Below are 15521 nucleotides of genomic sequence, written 5' to 3'. Positions count from 1 at the left end.
GAGTTAAAAATAAAAGTTGTCCTATGAAGTAGTGGTGGTGGTTCTCTTGTAGTCTTTTTTTTTTTTTTTTTTCTTTTTCTTTCCTGGTTGGTTTTCTGGGAGAGGGGCCTGCCACGTGGGTTTTCAGTCAGTGATGTTCCCTGAGTTAAGTCCTCCTGCCCCCCTCAAAGGGGTGGCCTCTGAGGAAACCGGTTTTTTTCAGGCTTTGTTCTCTGGAGGTTTTTATGTTTGTTCACTTTTTTTTTTTTTTCCTCTCTCTCGCCTTGACCACTTTTGATGGTTTTTGTAGGTTTAGAGGAAGGCAAACTGCACCCTGACTTCCCTCTCAGAGAGAAGCCTCAGTCTGGTCCCCTGTGGGTGTTGCAGAGTCCATATAAATTCCCCCTTGGCCGCTGGCAGAGCATGTTCCGAGTCGTGGTCCTTTTGTTTATCTTCTGATATCAGTCCGACGTTCCCACTCCGCTTCTGCCCTGTAGAGATCCAGACGTGTATAATTCTGATCTCAGCCTGATTTCATGGGTGATCGGAGTTCTTTGGTAGGTAATCAGCTCACTTTAGGTTACAGGTTGAAAAGGTGCCTCTTCCTACTTCCCCGCCATCTTGTCTCTCTAAAAGTGTCCCTTTTCAGATCTGCTGTTACCAGTCCTTTGCAGGAGCCTTCTGCTACAACCTCCTTCCTCACTGCCCTATCTACAGCTCTGTCCCTGGGCCTTCAAGTTTGTACATCGCCTACCTTCCAAAATGTGATCGGTTTTCTGCTTATAGAGTGGCACTATTTCTTTGACACCCACCCCCTTTGATTACTTGGGTGTTCACAGTGTTTTGATAATTCTCTAATTGTATTCATGGGGGGACAAATGTTCCATCCCCCTACACCTCCACCAGCTAGACTCCTCCTCCAAGCCCTCCACCCTGGGATTCTTTCCTGAATTTCTCTTTCTGTAGCTTCCTCAGTGGCAGAAATGGGACCAACCTCTGTACTTGGATGGTATTTCCTGCAGTTTGCCTAAATTTGTTGACGCCTTCCAGCAAATGTTTTGGTAGAGTCACTTGCATTTTCTTTGGTCTCCTTTTCTTTTTTGTAGTGAGGGAGATGAGAGGGATGGCCTGAGGAGAGGGAGAGCAAGAATCTCAAGCAGGCATCCACACCCAGCTCAGATCCCAGTGCCTGGCTCCATCTCACAACCCAGAAAATCATGACCTGATGTCTGAGTGCTCCAGTCTTTCACTGTAGCGACTGACCCTCCCAGGCACCCCTCTTTGGGGTTTTCTATATAGACTATCAGGTCATGTGCAAATAGTGACAGTCTGTCTTCTTCTTGGCCAATATAGCTACTTTGTTTCTTTCATTTGTCTCCTTGCTGTGGTTGGGACTTTCATTACTATGTTGAATAAAGGTGATGAGAATGAAAAAAAAAATAAAAATAAAAACATAAAAGTTGAGAGTGTGGAAATGTTGCCTTGTTCTTGACTCCAGGACGAATGCTCTCAGGTAAAATTGTACCTGAAGGGTCTTCATAGGTGGCCTTGATTTTATAATTTCCTGTCTATTCCTTCTAATCTTACTTTGGGGAGGGTTTTGATCATGACTGGTTGTCTTCCTTGGTCAGATGCTCTTTGGGGATCTCATGCAAGGAGCACATTGTTCTTATCCTTTCTTCTATTGATGTGATATATCCCATTGATTGATGTATGAAAATTGACCCATTCTGACAACCCAGGAAGAAATCCCACTGGTGTTTGATGAATGATTGCTTTCATGTATTGGCTGGTTAAGCATGCTATTTCCTTGAGGATCTTTGCTGATGTGTTCCTCTGAGGCTTGGGTCCCTTTTTTTTTTTTTTTTTTTTTTTTTTTGCTTTTGTAGTGGTGGCTTTCTGAGAACAGTACTGCTGGCCTCCTATAATGATTTCTGTAGTGTTCCTTCCATTTCTCTTGTTTCTCATTGGTAAAAGAATAGGTATGAGCTCTTCCTGACATGTTTGGGAGAGTTCCCCTGTGAAGCCATCTGGTCCCAGATTTTTGTTTTTTTGGACATTTTTGCAGGATGGATTCCATTTCTTTGCTGGTTACTGGTCTGTTCAAAGTTTGTATGACTTCCTCTTTCAGTTTGCATCCTCCACGTTTCTAGAAAATTCTCCATTTCTTCTCTGTTACCCAGTTTGTTGATATATCACTTTCATACTATTTCTCAGACTTACTGATATTTCTGAAGTTGTGGGTATTACCACTCCTGTCTCCTTTGTGCTTTTATTGATTGGGTTACCTTCTCGTTTTCTTCCTAATTGTGCCTAGAAGGTTATTAATTTTATTAATTTTTCCAGAGAACTATTGCCTTGTTTCACTGATTGTCTCCATTGCTCTTTTAGACCATATATCACTTGTTTCTCCTCTAATCTTTTTTTTTTTTTTCCTCTCCACTATTTTTAGTTTTTGTTTTCTCTTTCTTGTCAAGCTCCTTTAGGTGAAAGTTTAGTGTGGTTTTTTTTTTTTTTTTTTGTTTTTCGGTTTTTTTTTTTTTTTTTTTTCTTTTTAAGTGCGATTTTTCTTCTTGTGACAGGCCTGGATGGCTCTAGTGTTCCCTCTTCAAACTGCTTGAGTTGTATCCTAATGGTTTTGACTGTTGTGTTATCAATTGCATTGGTTTCAGGTTACTCGCCTTTTGGTTTTATTGAAATTCAATTGAAGTTATCATGTGTATGATTAATTTCAAAGGTTGATTTTTGCGATTCATGGGTTGCCCAGATCACCCAGTGCTCATTCCATCAAGGACTCTCCTAAGTGCCCATCATCCAATTGCTTCATCCCCCCTCCCCTCCAGCAACCCTGAGTTTGTTCCCTAGAGTTAAGCATCTCTCATGTTTGGTCTCCATCACTGTTTTTGTCTTATTTTCTTGTAAGTGTTATTGTCTTAATTTCCCTTTCCCTCCCCAATGTTCACTATTTTTTTTTTCTTAACTACCACTTAATGACTGAAATCATATAGTGTTTGTTGTTCTGTGATGGAGTTAGACCAATTAACTTAATACCCTCTAGTTCCAGCCATGTTATTTCAAATGGTAAGATTTCATCCTTTCTGATTGTCAGTTAATATTCCATTTGTGTTATATGTGTGTGTACACACACACACACACACACACACACACACATATACACACACACACTACATCACCTTTTTCCATTCATCTGTCAGTGGACATCTGGGCTCTTTCTACAATTTGACTATTGTGGACATTGTTGGTGCCCCTTTGAATCACTATATTTGTATCCATTCTTACCTAGTAGTGAAATTGCTGGAACATAGAGTAGCTCTATTTTTACCTTTTTTTCCAGCATAACAGTATTCATTGTTTTTGTACCACACCCAGTGCTCCATGCAATCCGTGCCCTCTCTAATACCCACCACCTGGTTCCCCCCACCTCCCACCCCCCCACCTCTTCAAACCCTTCAGATTGTTTTTCAGAGTCCATAGTCTCATTGTTCACCTCCCCTTCCAATTTCCCCCAACTCCCTTCTCCAAACTCCCCATGTCCTCCATGCTATTTGTTATGCTCCACAAATAAATGAAACCATATGATAATTGACTCTCTCTGCTTGACTTATTTCACTCAGCATAATCTTTTCTAGTCCTGTCCATGTTGCTACAAAAGTTGGGTATACATCCTTTCTGGTGGAGGCATAATACTCCATAGTGTATATGGACCACATCTTCCTTCCATTCGTCCGTTGAAGGGCATCTTGGTTCTTTCCACAGTTTGGCAACCGTAGCCATTGCTGCTATAAACATTGGGGTACAGATGGCCCTTCTTTTCACTACATCTGTATCTTTGGGGTAAAACCCAGTAGTGCAATGGCAGGGTCATAGGGAAGTTCCAATTTTAATTTCTTGAGGAATCTCCACACTGTTCTCCAAAGAGGCTGCACCAACTTGCATGTAAGAGGGTTCCCCAACCATGTAAGAGGGTTCCCCTTTCTCAACATCCCCTCCAACACATGTTGTTTCCTGTCTTGCTAATTTTGGCCATTCTAACTGGTGTAAGGTGATATCTCAATGTGGCTTTAATTTGAATCTCCCTGATGGCTAGTGATGATGAACATTTTTTCATGTGTCTGATAGCCATTTGTATGTCTTCATTGGAGAAGCGTCTGTTCATATCTTCTGCCCATTTTTGATATGATTATCTGTTTTGTGTGTGTTGAGTTTGAGGAGTTCTTTATAGATCCTGGATATCAATCTTTTGTCTGTACTGTCATTTGCAAATATCTTCTCCCATTCTGTGGGTTGCCTCTTTGTTTTCTTGACTGTTTCCTTTGCTGTGCAGAAGCTTTTGATTTTGATTAAGTCCCAATGCCTTTGAAGACATATCTTGAAAGAAGCTGCTGTGGCTGATATCGAAGAGATTACTGCCTATGTTCTCCTCTAGGATTCTGATGGATTCCTGTCTCACGTTGAGGTCTTTTATCCATTTTGAGTTTATCTTTCTGTACGGTGTAAGAGAATGCTGGAGTTTCACTCTTCTACATGTAGCTGCCCAGTTTTCCCAGGATCATTTATTGAAGAGACTGTCTTTTTTCCACTGTATATTTTTTTTCCTGTTTTGTCGAAGATTAACTGACCATAGAGTTGAGAGTCCATATCTGGGCTCTCTGCTCTGTTCCACTGGTCTATGTGTCTGTTTTTATGCCAGTACCATGCTGTCTTGGTGATCACAGCTTTATAGTAAAGCTTGAAATCAGGTAACATGATGCCCCCAGTTTTATTTTTGTTTTTCAACATTTCCTTAGTGATCCGGGGTCTCTTCTGGTTCCATACAAATTTTTGGATTATTTGCTCCAGCTCTTTGAAGAATACCGGTGGAATTTTGATTGGAATGGCATTAAAAGTATTGATTGCTCTAGGCAGGATAGACATTTTAACAATGTTTATTCTTCCTATCCAAGATCATGGAATGGTCTTCCATCTTTTTGTGTCTTCTTCAATTTCTTTCATGAGTGTTCTGTAGTTCCTCAAGTACAGGACCTTTATCTCTTTGGTTAGGTGTATTCCCAGGTATCTTATGGTTCTTGGTGCTATAGTAAATGGAATTGATTCTCTAATTTCCCTTTCTGTATTTTCATTGTTAGTGTATAAGAAAGCCACTGATTTTTGTACGTTGACTTTGTATCCTTCCACGTTACTGAATTGCTGTATGAGTTCTAGTAGTTTGGGGATGGAGTCTTTTGGGTTTTCCGTATAAAGAATCATGTCATCTGTGAAGAGAGAGAGTTTGACTTCTTCATTGCCAATTTGGATACCTTTTATTTCTCTTTGTTGTCTGATTGCTGTTGCTAGGACTTCTAATACTATGTTGAACAAGAGTGGTGAGAGTGGGCATCCTTGTTGCTTTCCTGATCTCAACGGGAAGGCTGCAAGCTTTTTCCCATTGAGGATGATATTTGCTGTGGGTTTTTCATAAATAGATTTGATGTTCAGGAATGTTCCCTCTATCCCTATACTTTGAAGAGTTTTAATCAGGAACAGATGCTGGATTTTGTCAAATGCTTTTTCTGTATCAACTGAGAGGACCATGTGGTTCTTCTCTCTTCTTTTATTGATTTGTTCTATCACATTGATTGATTTGCGAATATTGAACCATCTTTGTATCCTGGGAATGAATCCCACCTTGTCATGGTGGTTTAACTTTTTTTTTAAAGGTTTTATTTGACAGAGAGATACGGTGAGAGAGGAAACACCAGCAGGGCTGTGGGAGAGGAATAAGCAGGCTTCCTTTTGGGCAGAGAGACCAATGTGGAGTTGGATCCCAGGACCCTGGGATCATGACCTGAGCCAAAGATAGAAAATTAACTGAGCCACGCAGGTGCCTGTATTTTCAACTTCTTGAGGAACCTCCATAATGTTTTCCAGAGTGGCTTACATTCCCATCAACACTGTAAGAAGTTTCCGCTTTCTCAACATCCTCACCAATATTTGTTATTTCCTCACTTGCTAATTTCAGCCATTTTGACTGGTGTGAGGTGGTAGATCAATGTAGTTTGAGCTCTATTCTCCTTGTGTTGAATAATGTGCAGCATTTCTTCATGTCTATTAGTCTTTGGATGTGTTCTTTGAAAAATATCTGCTCATGTCTGTTCATTTCTTGACTAGATTAGTTTTTTGGGTGTTGAGATTGGTAAATTCAGTATATATTTTGGATACCAGACCTTTTTATCCAGGATGTCATTTGTGAGTATCTTCTTCCATTCTGGTAATTGACTTTGAGGTGGTTTTTTTTTTTTTAACTGTTTCCTTTGCTGTGCAGCATTTTTTTTTTTATCTTGCTTAAATCCCAATAGTTCTTTTTTGCTTTTTCCCCCTTGCCTATGGAGATGTGTCTGAGAAAATGTTGTTGCAGCTAAGGTCCAAGAGATTTCAACCTGTATTCTTCTCTAGGATTTTGATTTATTTCTGTGTTCTATGTAGGTCTTTCATCCATTTTGAGGGTTTTTTAAAATTTAATTTTATTTTTCCAGTATTCCAGCATTCATTGTTTACGAACTACATCCAGTGCTCCATGCAATATGTAACCTCTTTAGTACCAACAACCAGGCTCACCTAACCCTCTACTCCTCCACAATCCTCAGTTTCTTTCTCAGAGCCTGCAGTCTCTCATGGGTCATCTCCTCTTCCAATTTCCCCCAATTCACTATTCCTCCATGTTATTCCTTAGGCTCCACAAGTGAGACCATATGATAATTGGTCTGCTCTCTCTGCTTGACTTATTTCACTCAGCATAATCTCTTCCAGTCCCATCCATGTTGATACAGAAGTTGGGTATTCATCCTTTCTGATGCAGGTATAATACTCCCTAGTATATATGGACCATATCTTCTTTATCTGTTCATCTGTTGAAGGGCATCTTGGCTCTTTCCACAGTTTGGCAACTGTGGCCATTGCTGCTATGAACATTGGGGTACAGACAGCCCTTCTTTTCACTACTTCTCTATCTTTGGGGCACATATGCAGTAGTGCAATGGCAGGGTCATAGGGTAACTCTATTTTTAATTTCTTAAGTTAATTCTTCCAATCCAAATGCAAGGTATATCTTTCAATATATTTGTGTCACCTTCATTTTCATCTACCATTGTCTTACAGTTTAGGTCCTTATCCTTTCTTTGGATTGCTTAATCTATCTTTCTTTCTTTCTTTCTTTCTTTTCTTTCTTTCTTTCTTTTTCTTGCATTTTATTTTTTTCGTATTTTGCGTGCAATTTTAAATGGGATTGTTTACTTAATTTCTTTTTCTGATAGTTAATAAATAGTATAAGAATACAAGTATCCTGCCATCATTTTACTGAATTCATGACTTAGTTATAGTAGTGTTCTCGTGGAGTCTTTAAAGTTTTTTCCTTTTGGTATTATGTTGGTTGTAAACACTGGTAGCTTTATTTCACTTACAATTTGGCCTTTATTATTTTCTTTTCTGATTGCTTTGGCTGGGACCTCCAGTACTATGTTTAATAAAAGTGGTGAGGGAATCCTTGTCTTTTTCCTGAATGTAGCCAAAAAGTTTCAAGTTTTAGTGTGATGTTAGCTGTGGTCTTGTCATCCACAGCCTTTGCTGTGTTGAGGTACTGTCCCTCAGTATCAACTTTGTTGATTTTTCTTGTGTCACAATTTGATTTTGGATTACATCAAATACTTTTCTGTCCTTCATTGAGATGATCGTGATTTTTTTCATCTTTTTTTAATGTGATCTGTTACATTGACTTGAAGATTTTGAACCACACCTGCAGCCCTAGAATAAATCTCACTTGATCCTTTTACATGATTCTTTTAATGTATTGCTTGATTTGATTTAATTTTTTAAGGATTTTTGTACCTGTTTATCAGAAATATTGGCTTGTAATCCATCTAACTTTAGCAACAAATAAGTTGATAGTTTTTTAAAATTGCTTTTATTGGACAAAACAGAGGGATGAGGTTGTAGGGCATCCTAAACCTGAGAGGAAACAAAGCACAAGTATTGGCTCATTTAATGTTAACCTGAAAAGGAAGTAATGTCTATACAGGTATGTATAATATTTTAACAAATTGCTGAAGGTTTGATAAAAGTACTTGTGACATTATAAAACACATGCAACTAAAGACATAAAAGGAAGTTCAAATTTACTTGACACTTTTTCTGTATAAACCTCACTAAGCTAAAGCTCATAGGAGAAACTGGAGAGATCCCTCCTGTGTAACAGTCTTTTGTTTAAGATTAATTTTATTTTATTTTACTTATTTGAGAGAGGGAGTGAGAGAGCATGAGAAGGGAGAGGTCAGAGAGAGAAGCAGACTCCCTGCTGAGCAGGGAGCCTGATGCAGGACTTGATCCCAGCACTTCAGGATCATGATCTGAGCCAAAGGCAGTCATCTGACCAATTGAGTTACACAGGCACCTCTGTGGAACAGTCTTAAAAGGCACACAAATATCACTGAAGGAATGCCTGAACTCTTCTTTTAAAAAAATTATAAACCCACTGAGGGAGAAACAACAAATGTTTTAACATTTGAAATAGTGAATAACCACTTAGAAGGGACAATGTAAGAGAAAATTACTCTAACTTTACAGAAGTGGAAAACCATCATACACTTAGACTTCGAAAAGTCTTATCCCACCGGTGGGATACGATAGCAACAAAGGGGCCATTTGCAACACACAGGCACTAATTTAAGGTTGAATATGAATCAGAAAAAGAAGAAAAAACACGGAGAACATTCTCTCCAATCCCACAACTACCCCCTCTCAAATAAAGACTGCCACAGATGACAGAAGTTACTACTGGGGGAAAAGCAAGAGAATTGAAAGAGATATCCAAGAATAAAAGAGCCTTGGTAGAAGTCAGTGTTTTCAAAGGAGAAGTTAGTTCCACCACTATATTAGAGTAAAACAAATGAAGGGAAAAACAATGAAGTGGCTAAAACAAACTTAGTATCATCATCACCCAGTCACTCAAGCTGATAGGTAGAGATAGCTGACAGTCTCTGCCATGGTGGAAAGGAGTAGTGGTGAGGGAGCACCCATCTTCCCCAGCTGTGCAAGATTCTGGTAAATAAACCCATGTCTTTTATTGGTATTAAAAAGTTCTGCCTGTTCTGTTACTCTTTTCAAAAAACCAACTTATTTTTATGATTTTTCTATTTTATCCTCTATTTTGTTTGCCTCTGCTCTTTCCTATTTCCTTTCAGTAGCTTGAGGTCAGTTTTCTTTTTCAAGTTCCTGCTGTTATTGCTTTGAGAGCTCATTCTTTTTTGAATACGAGCATTTACATCTTTAAATTTCCCTTTGAGCACTGCTATACAGTATTCCATCATTTTATTTTCATTTGTATTCCTTCTCATTCACTTCCAAGTATTTTCTACTTTCCCTAGTGATTTATTTTTTAAAATTTATTTATTTTACATACACACAGAGAACATGTGTGAGGGGAGGGGCAGAGAGAGAGAAATCCTCAAGTAAACTCCCCACTGAGTGTGGAGCCAGATGCAGGGCTTGATCCTATCACCCAGAGATCATGACCTGAGCTGAAATTAAGAGTTGGATGCTTAACAGACTGAGCTACTCAGGCACCTTCTAGTGATTTGTTCTTAACCTATTGTTATTTAGGTGTCTGTTATTTATATCCATGTATTTCCTTTCTTTAGTGATTCTTAGCTTGATTCTATTATGTTTAGAGAAAGTATTTGATATGAGTTTAATTTTACATACATTATGTGTAAAAAAATATTTATCTGTATAAAAATATTTTGTGTACAGGGGCACCTGGGTGGCTCAGTGGGTTAAGCCACTGCCTTTGGCTCAGGTCATGATCTCAGGGTCCTGGGATGGAGTCCCACATGAGGCTCTCTGCTCAGCAGGGAGCCTGCATCCCTCACCACCCCACAGCCTGCCTCTCTGCCTGCCTTTCTGTCAAATAAATAAAATCTTTAAAAAATATATTTTGTGTACAAAAACATTATGCTAAGTGAAAGAAGCCAGACATAATAGCAATGTTATTGTGTAATTCTTTCCATGTTATATTTGAAAAGTAGACAAATGCACAAATAAAGTAGAAGACTAGTGGTAACTACATCATGGAGAATGGGGAATGAAGAATGATTACTTAATCATTCTTAATCATTATTTAACCATTGTTTTCTGGATGGAGAACATGTTTTGAATATAGATGTAGATGGTAGTCCCACAACATTGTGAGTATGCTTAAATACTACCAACCATATATTTTAAAATTTTTAGCCATTTGAACAAATTAAAAATGGCTAATTTTGTGTTTTCATTTCAATAGAAAATATATGTCTGAAGAATAGAAGATAAATGAAGGTATTTCTATTAGAGATACTATATTTAAAGTTTTACTGGAAAAATAAAGTTGAGATAATTTTTAAAAAGGGAAAAGTAGAAAGAGCATTTAAGCAAATATAATACTGATGAAAGCACATACAGACTGTGAAGTAGTAAAAATATAGAAAAGATTGAGAAATTAAAAGGAAGACACTCTTGCTTTGAGGATTTGGAGGCTTTATTTGGAATTTGCATCCCAGGAGGCAGTGAAAAAGATAACATATTCCTAACTGGAAACTCAGATGATTTAGAAAATTACTGTTGAATATAGGACATAAGTTTAGGATATAAGAAAAGATAGACTTTTTTTAAGTTAAAAGTTTGAATATAACAGTTGGTTCTTATTAAAATCATATGTATTGTCCTATTATCTTTTAATTATTTTTATTAGGTAGAGGAACATGCCATCACCACACAGAGAGTTTTCCAAGACCGACAATATCAGATTGATGCTGCAATTGTTCGTATAATGAAGATAAGGAAAACACTTAGCCACAGTGTACTTCTGTCAGAACTGTATAACCAGCTAAAATTTACACTGAAGGTAAACAGATCTATCAAAAAATTCAGTGACATTGAGTACTTTTAAATAAAGCAAGTTTATAAAGTAATTTTAAATAAAAATTTATGTATAATGTGAGTTAAGTACTGTTTGTTAATGTGGTTATCACAGTGAGTAGAAAACAGGACTTATGTCCCTCTTTTGTTATACTTTACTGTATTAAATTATTGATTGTATCAATTTTTCAAACAGAAACAATAAATTACAACATTTAAAAAGTAACAGCAGAAAAAAATCAACTTTATGATCCAATTTTAAATATTTCCACTGTACCTCCATGATTTAGAGGCTCCTCCATCATGTATCTCCTTTATAGAGTACAGGAATTGCCTTTATTCCCATTGCTTATGTATAATTGAATACTTCACAATTAGCAGAGAGGACTTTGATCTCATTAGGAGATTCCTTTCTCTGTCTTTGCCTCTTATAAGGATAGATCTTGATGACATTTAAATATTACAATCTACCAAATTATATAGCAATATTTGACAAATTATTTCTTGCTATCATTTTAAAAAATTGAGAGGTTTTTTTAAAAACACAGTTTACAGCTATTGTGTTTGTTTCTTATAGCTTTGGTTTTTGAATAAATTTTTTGAGGTAATATTAAAAATTTCAAGTAACTAATGACTCATTGAACACTTTATCAAAGTGGTGATGTACTATATGTTGGCTAACTGAACCTAATAATAATAATAATAATATTATAAATGAAAAAAAATTTTTAAAAACCCTAAAATGTCAAAAAAATTCAAGCATTTTCCCGCATTTCTTCTTTGAAATAAAGTGAAAAATTGTTAGTAGTTTTATATGTCCTAAATGATCAAAATATAGTTTCTACAAAACATGTCAATTTCTAGACGGGTTATGGCTTGGCTTATAAAGTCTGGAAACTGTTAGCTAGGATTTCTTTTCTTTTCTTTTTTTTTTTCTCAGTTGGCTATGATTTCAATTGCACTTTATTTCATCTCTTTCTATTTTGTGACTCTTGGCAAGTTTACATAATATGTTTTATCTTAGCTTCCTCATGGAAAATGATAATTAACAATTTATTCTAGTGTTATTAAGACAAGAGAGTGACCAAAGTATAGTAAAGTGCTAAGGAAATTCTAGCTAGGCTGCTACATTATCCTTGTTGTACTCCTGATTTTTTAAATTTAAAAGCTGTTTCTTCTCTGAGGAAAAATTAAAAAAAAAAAAAAAGAAACACAAACTTTTGAAGTCTTTACATGTTCTCTACCCATGGCTCAGTTGGGTGCCTATTGTGCTTTAGTAAATTATGGAATTACTTTCCTTAATGTGCATTATAGTCAGTGCGATCTCTACATTCTAACTGAATGTGTGCCTAATAGAAACAGTTGTGCCTAAGGTATTAACTGTCTTCTGCATTCTAGAACCTTTGCTATATGGTAGTGGTTAATGAATATAACTGCTTTTTCTCTGCATTGTTATTAAAGAAATTGAAAGTATGATTTTTTTAACTTTTATTCTATTCCTTATGTATTAATTGTGCTTTAATCTTATTTTGTACTTTTCTTATGCGTATCTAGGTTTCATGGTAGTAATTTCCTTTAGTTAAGAAATTTATTGTTTCCTGAGAAATATGGATAATAAAGTATGATGTATAAAATGTAATCATTTGGGATTTTTTTGCATTTGAGGTAAGAATAGGAAATATTGTGATATCAGTTTTACTAACCCTAATAATTTACTTTGTTTTGTAGCCTTCTGATCTGAAGAAGAGAATAGAATCCTTAATTGACAGAGACTACATGGAAAGAGATAAAGAAAATCCAAACCAGTACAAGTATATTGCATGAAGCTCTGGCATTAATTTGAATATCTGACACTATGCCTACTTTTCGTAGGTGCCTCATGGTCTTGTTAATTGATTAAAACATTGCACTGATATTGGGTTAAAACAATGCATTAAAAATACAAATGCAGAATGAAAATTTTCATCAGCATTCTCTGTTAATGTATACAATTTTCTGAATGACAGTTTTTAATATATTTACAGTGCACTTAATGATCTGAAACTTTATGGAATATTTCATACAGTTCACACTCTATCGTTCATTCCAGTATAGTTCATATTCATTGCATGTAATGTATGTTAGTTTAATAAAGAACAAGTTTCATGTAGAGGAACCTAGAAACAAACACATTTAAGTGTAAAATGGCAAGATTAATTATATATCTGGATGGTTTAAATTCTGTATGAACTTAGGAATTAACATGACTTATTTGTCCTTATGTTGGTTTTCCTGGCAAAATTAGTCATGTAATAATGTAAAACATCTAATATTACAGCATGTAATCAATCTAAAAACTTACCTGTAATATTAAAAATAATTTTAGACATCTTTATTTTTAAATTTCAGACGTCTTTAAAACAATTTACTTCAGTTACAACACACGTATATATATAAAATAGTGGCAAAATATTATTTGAAATTTACCATTTTAACTTCTTATTATAAATTTTGGCTTATTTTTTTATTTTGTGTAAAAATAGATATGACTATCACTATTCTTTTCAGGTTCCATTTGTATGGAATTTGTTTTCTATCTTTTGATTTTTAGCCTGTGTGTGTCCTTAGATAAAAATATCTCTTCTCAGTAGTATATAGCTGGAAACTATCTTTTAATTAGGAAATTCAAGTCATAATACATCTAAAGTAATTAGAGGTATAAAATAATTACTATTGCTCTTTTCTTTATTTGTCCTCCCTTTCCTTCCTTCTGCTTTCTCTTGTGTTTCACAGATTTTTTTTGTAGTAGAATATTTTCATTCCCTTCTCATTTCTTTTTAAGCATATTTTCAAAAGCTTTTGCTTCCTTTCATTGTTCTTTGACATGTGAACTCCCATCAGCATTTTGTATACCATATCAGGTGGAGAGTTTTATCATCTTTTGTTTACTAGCAATGCCTTAACTTCTCAACGTGAGATATACAGTTTTTAGTAGTTAGCATTTTTCTATCAGCACCTTAATATATCATCCCACTCCTTAAAACTACAAGATATCTGTTCAGCAGTCTGCTAATATCCTAAGAGTATTATGCTTGCTGAACTAATTTTTAAAGATTTTATTTATTTATTTGAGAAAGAGAATGAGAGTGAGCGAACATGAGAGGGAAAGGTCAGAGGGAGAAGCAGACCCCCTGGTGAACAGGAAGCCCGATGCGGGACTCGATCCCTGGACTCCAAGATCATGACCTGAGCTGAAGGCAGTCGCTTAACCAACTGAGCCACCCAGGCTCCCCCAAATAGTATGCTTATATGTGAGAAATTGCTTTCATCTTGGAGCTTTCAAGATATTCTTTGTCTTTTGTGTGTCTTTGGACAGTTTGCTTATGATACATGTTGGTATAGGTGTGTGGGACTTATCCTGGTTGGAGTTTATGAAATTTTGAATTTTTAATGTTAATTCCTCTCATATTTGGGGACTTTTGGGCCATTTCTTCAAATACTTAAGTACCCCTTTCTTCATTGGTGACTTCCATAATACATATTTTGTTCTACTTAATGGTGTCCCATTATTCTTTTAGATATCCTCCATTTCCTTTATTCCTTTTTTTTTTCTTTTTTGCATCTCTGCCTCAGTAATTTCAGGGTTCTTATTCTGAGTTCATTTTTCTGTTCTCTGTACACATATATTTAGAAATAATTGGTAATGTTACCTATCTTATGGTGATGGTTAATTTGAAAAAAAAAATGTACGTTAAAAAAAAATGATCACTGCAGTATCTAGGTCACGTTCACCATGATAATAAATAGGACAGTTTTTGTCTTATGAGAACTTTTAAGATTTACTCTATTAGCATATATAGTAAAGCATTGTTAACTGTAATCTCACCATGCTGTACATTAAATCCACAGGATTTATTTTATCAGTAGAAGTTTTTTCTGTAAAAATTTTATCAGTAGAAGTTTTACTTTTGACCACCTTCACCCATTTCATTCCCTACCTGAAATACTATATTTGGCAACCACCAGTGTACTCTGAGTTTGTGAGTTTTTTTCTTTCTTATTTTCCTTTTAAAGTTTAAGTGTAATTTAGGTAATACAGAATTTACATTTCTCGGTTTCACCTAGCACAACACTCTAACGATCCATTTTGTTGTCACAAAAAGTCAGGGTTTCCTTAACTTTTTTTATAACTGAGTAAAATAAAACTAATATGATATTATATACATTTACTTTTATACATATATTTTGCAGGTGGCTGTTCAGTTTTTCTAATACCATTCATTGAAGAGATTATTTTGTCCCTAATACATACTTTTGGCTCCTTTTCTGTAAATCAGTTGAAAAAAATATATGTACATATATCTATTGGGGCTCCCTATACTTTTATGATATATATGTTTACCTGAATGTAATACTGATTTTATTACTGTCACTTTGTTTTTTTTCATATTTTATTAAATTTTTGTTTTTAAACTATTTTTATTGAAATAATTTTTTTTATTTATTTATTTTAAGACTTTTTTTAATTTTATTTTTTATAAACATATAATATATTTTTATCCCCAGGGGTATAGGTCTGTGAATCGCCAGGTTTACACACTTCTCAGCACTCACCATAG

General features: G+C 35.6%; 1 protein-coding gene across 1 annotated transcript in view; it reads left to right on the top strand.

The window, feature by feature from the left end:
- LOC111140069 (cullin-4B-like) overlaps nt 1-12747 on the top strand; it is a 124611-nt gene extending 111864 nt beyond the window's left edge. The window contains exons 20-21 of the mRNA XM_022492450.1: nt 10757-10909; nt 12652-12747. Of these exons, the coding sequence (XP_022348158.1) occupies nt 10757-10909; nt 12652-12747 (249 nt within the window). The remainder of the gene's footprint in view (nt 1-10756; nt 10910-12651) is intronic.
- Nucleotides 12748-15521: the final 2774 nt, after the last annotated feature.

The sequence above is a fragment of the Enhydra lutris genome, unplaced genomic scaffold, assembly GCF_002288905.1.
Source record: "Enhydra lutris kenyoni isolate GAN:26980312 unplaced genomic scaffold, ASM228890v2 scaffoldscaffold148, whole genome shotgun sequence".
Lineage (NCBI taxonomy): Eukaryota > Metazoa > Chordata > Mammalia > Carnivora > Mustelidae > Enhydra > Enhydra lutris.
The sequence above is the reverse complement of the archived record's forward strand: the minus strand, read 5'-3'. Positions and strand labels throughout refer to the sequence as shown.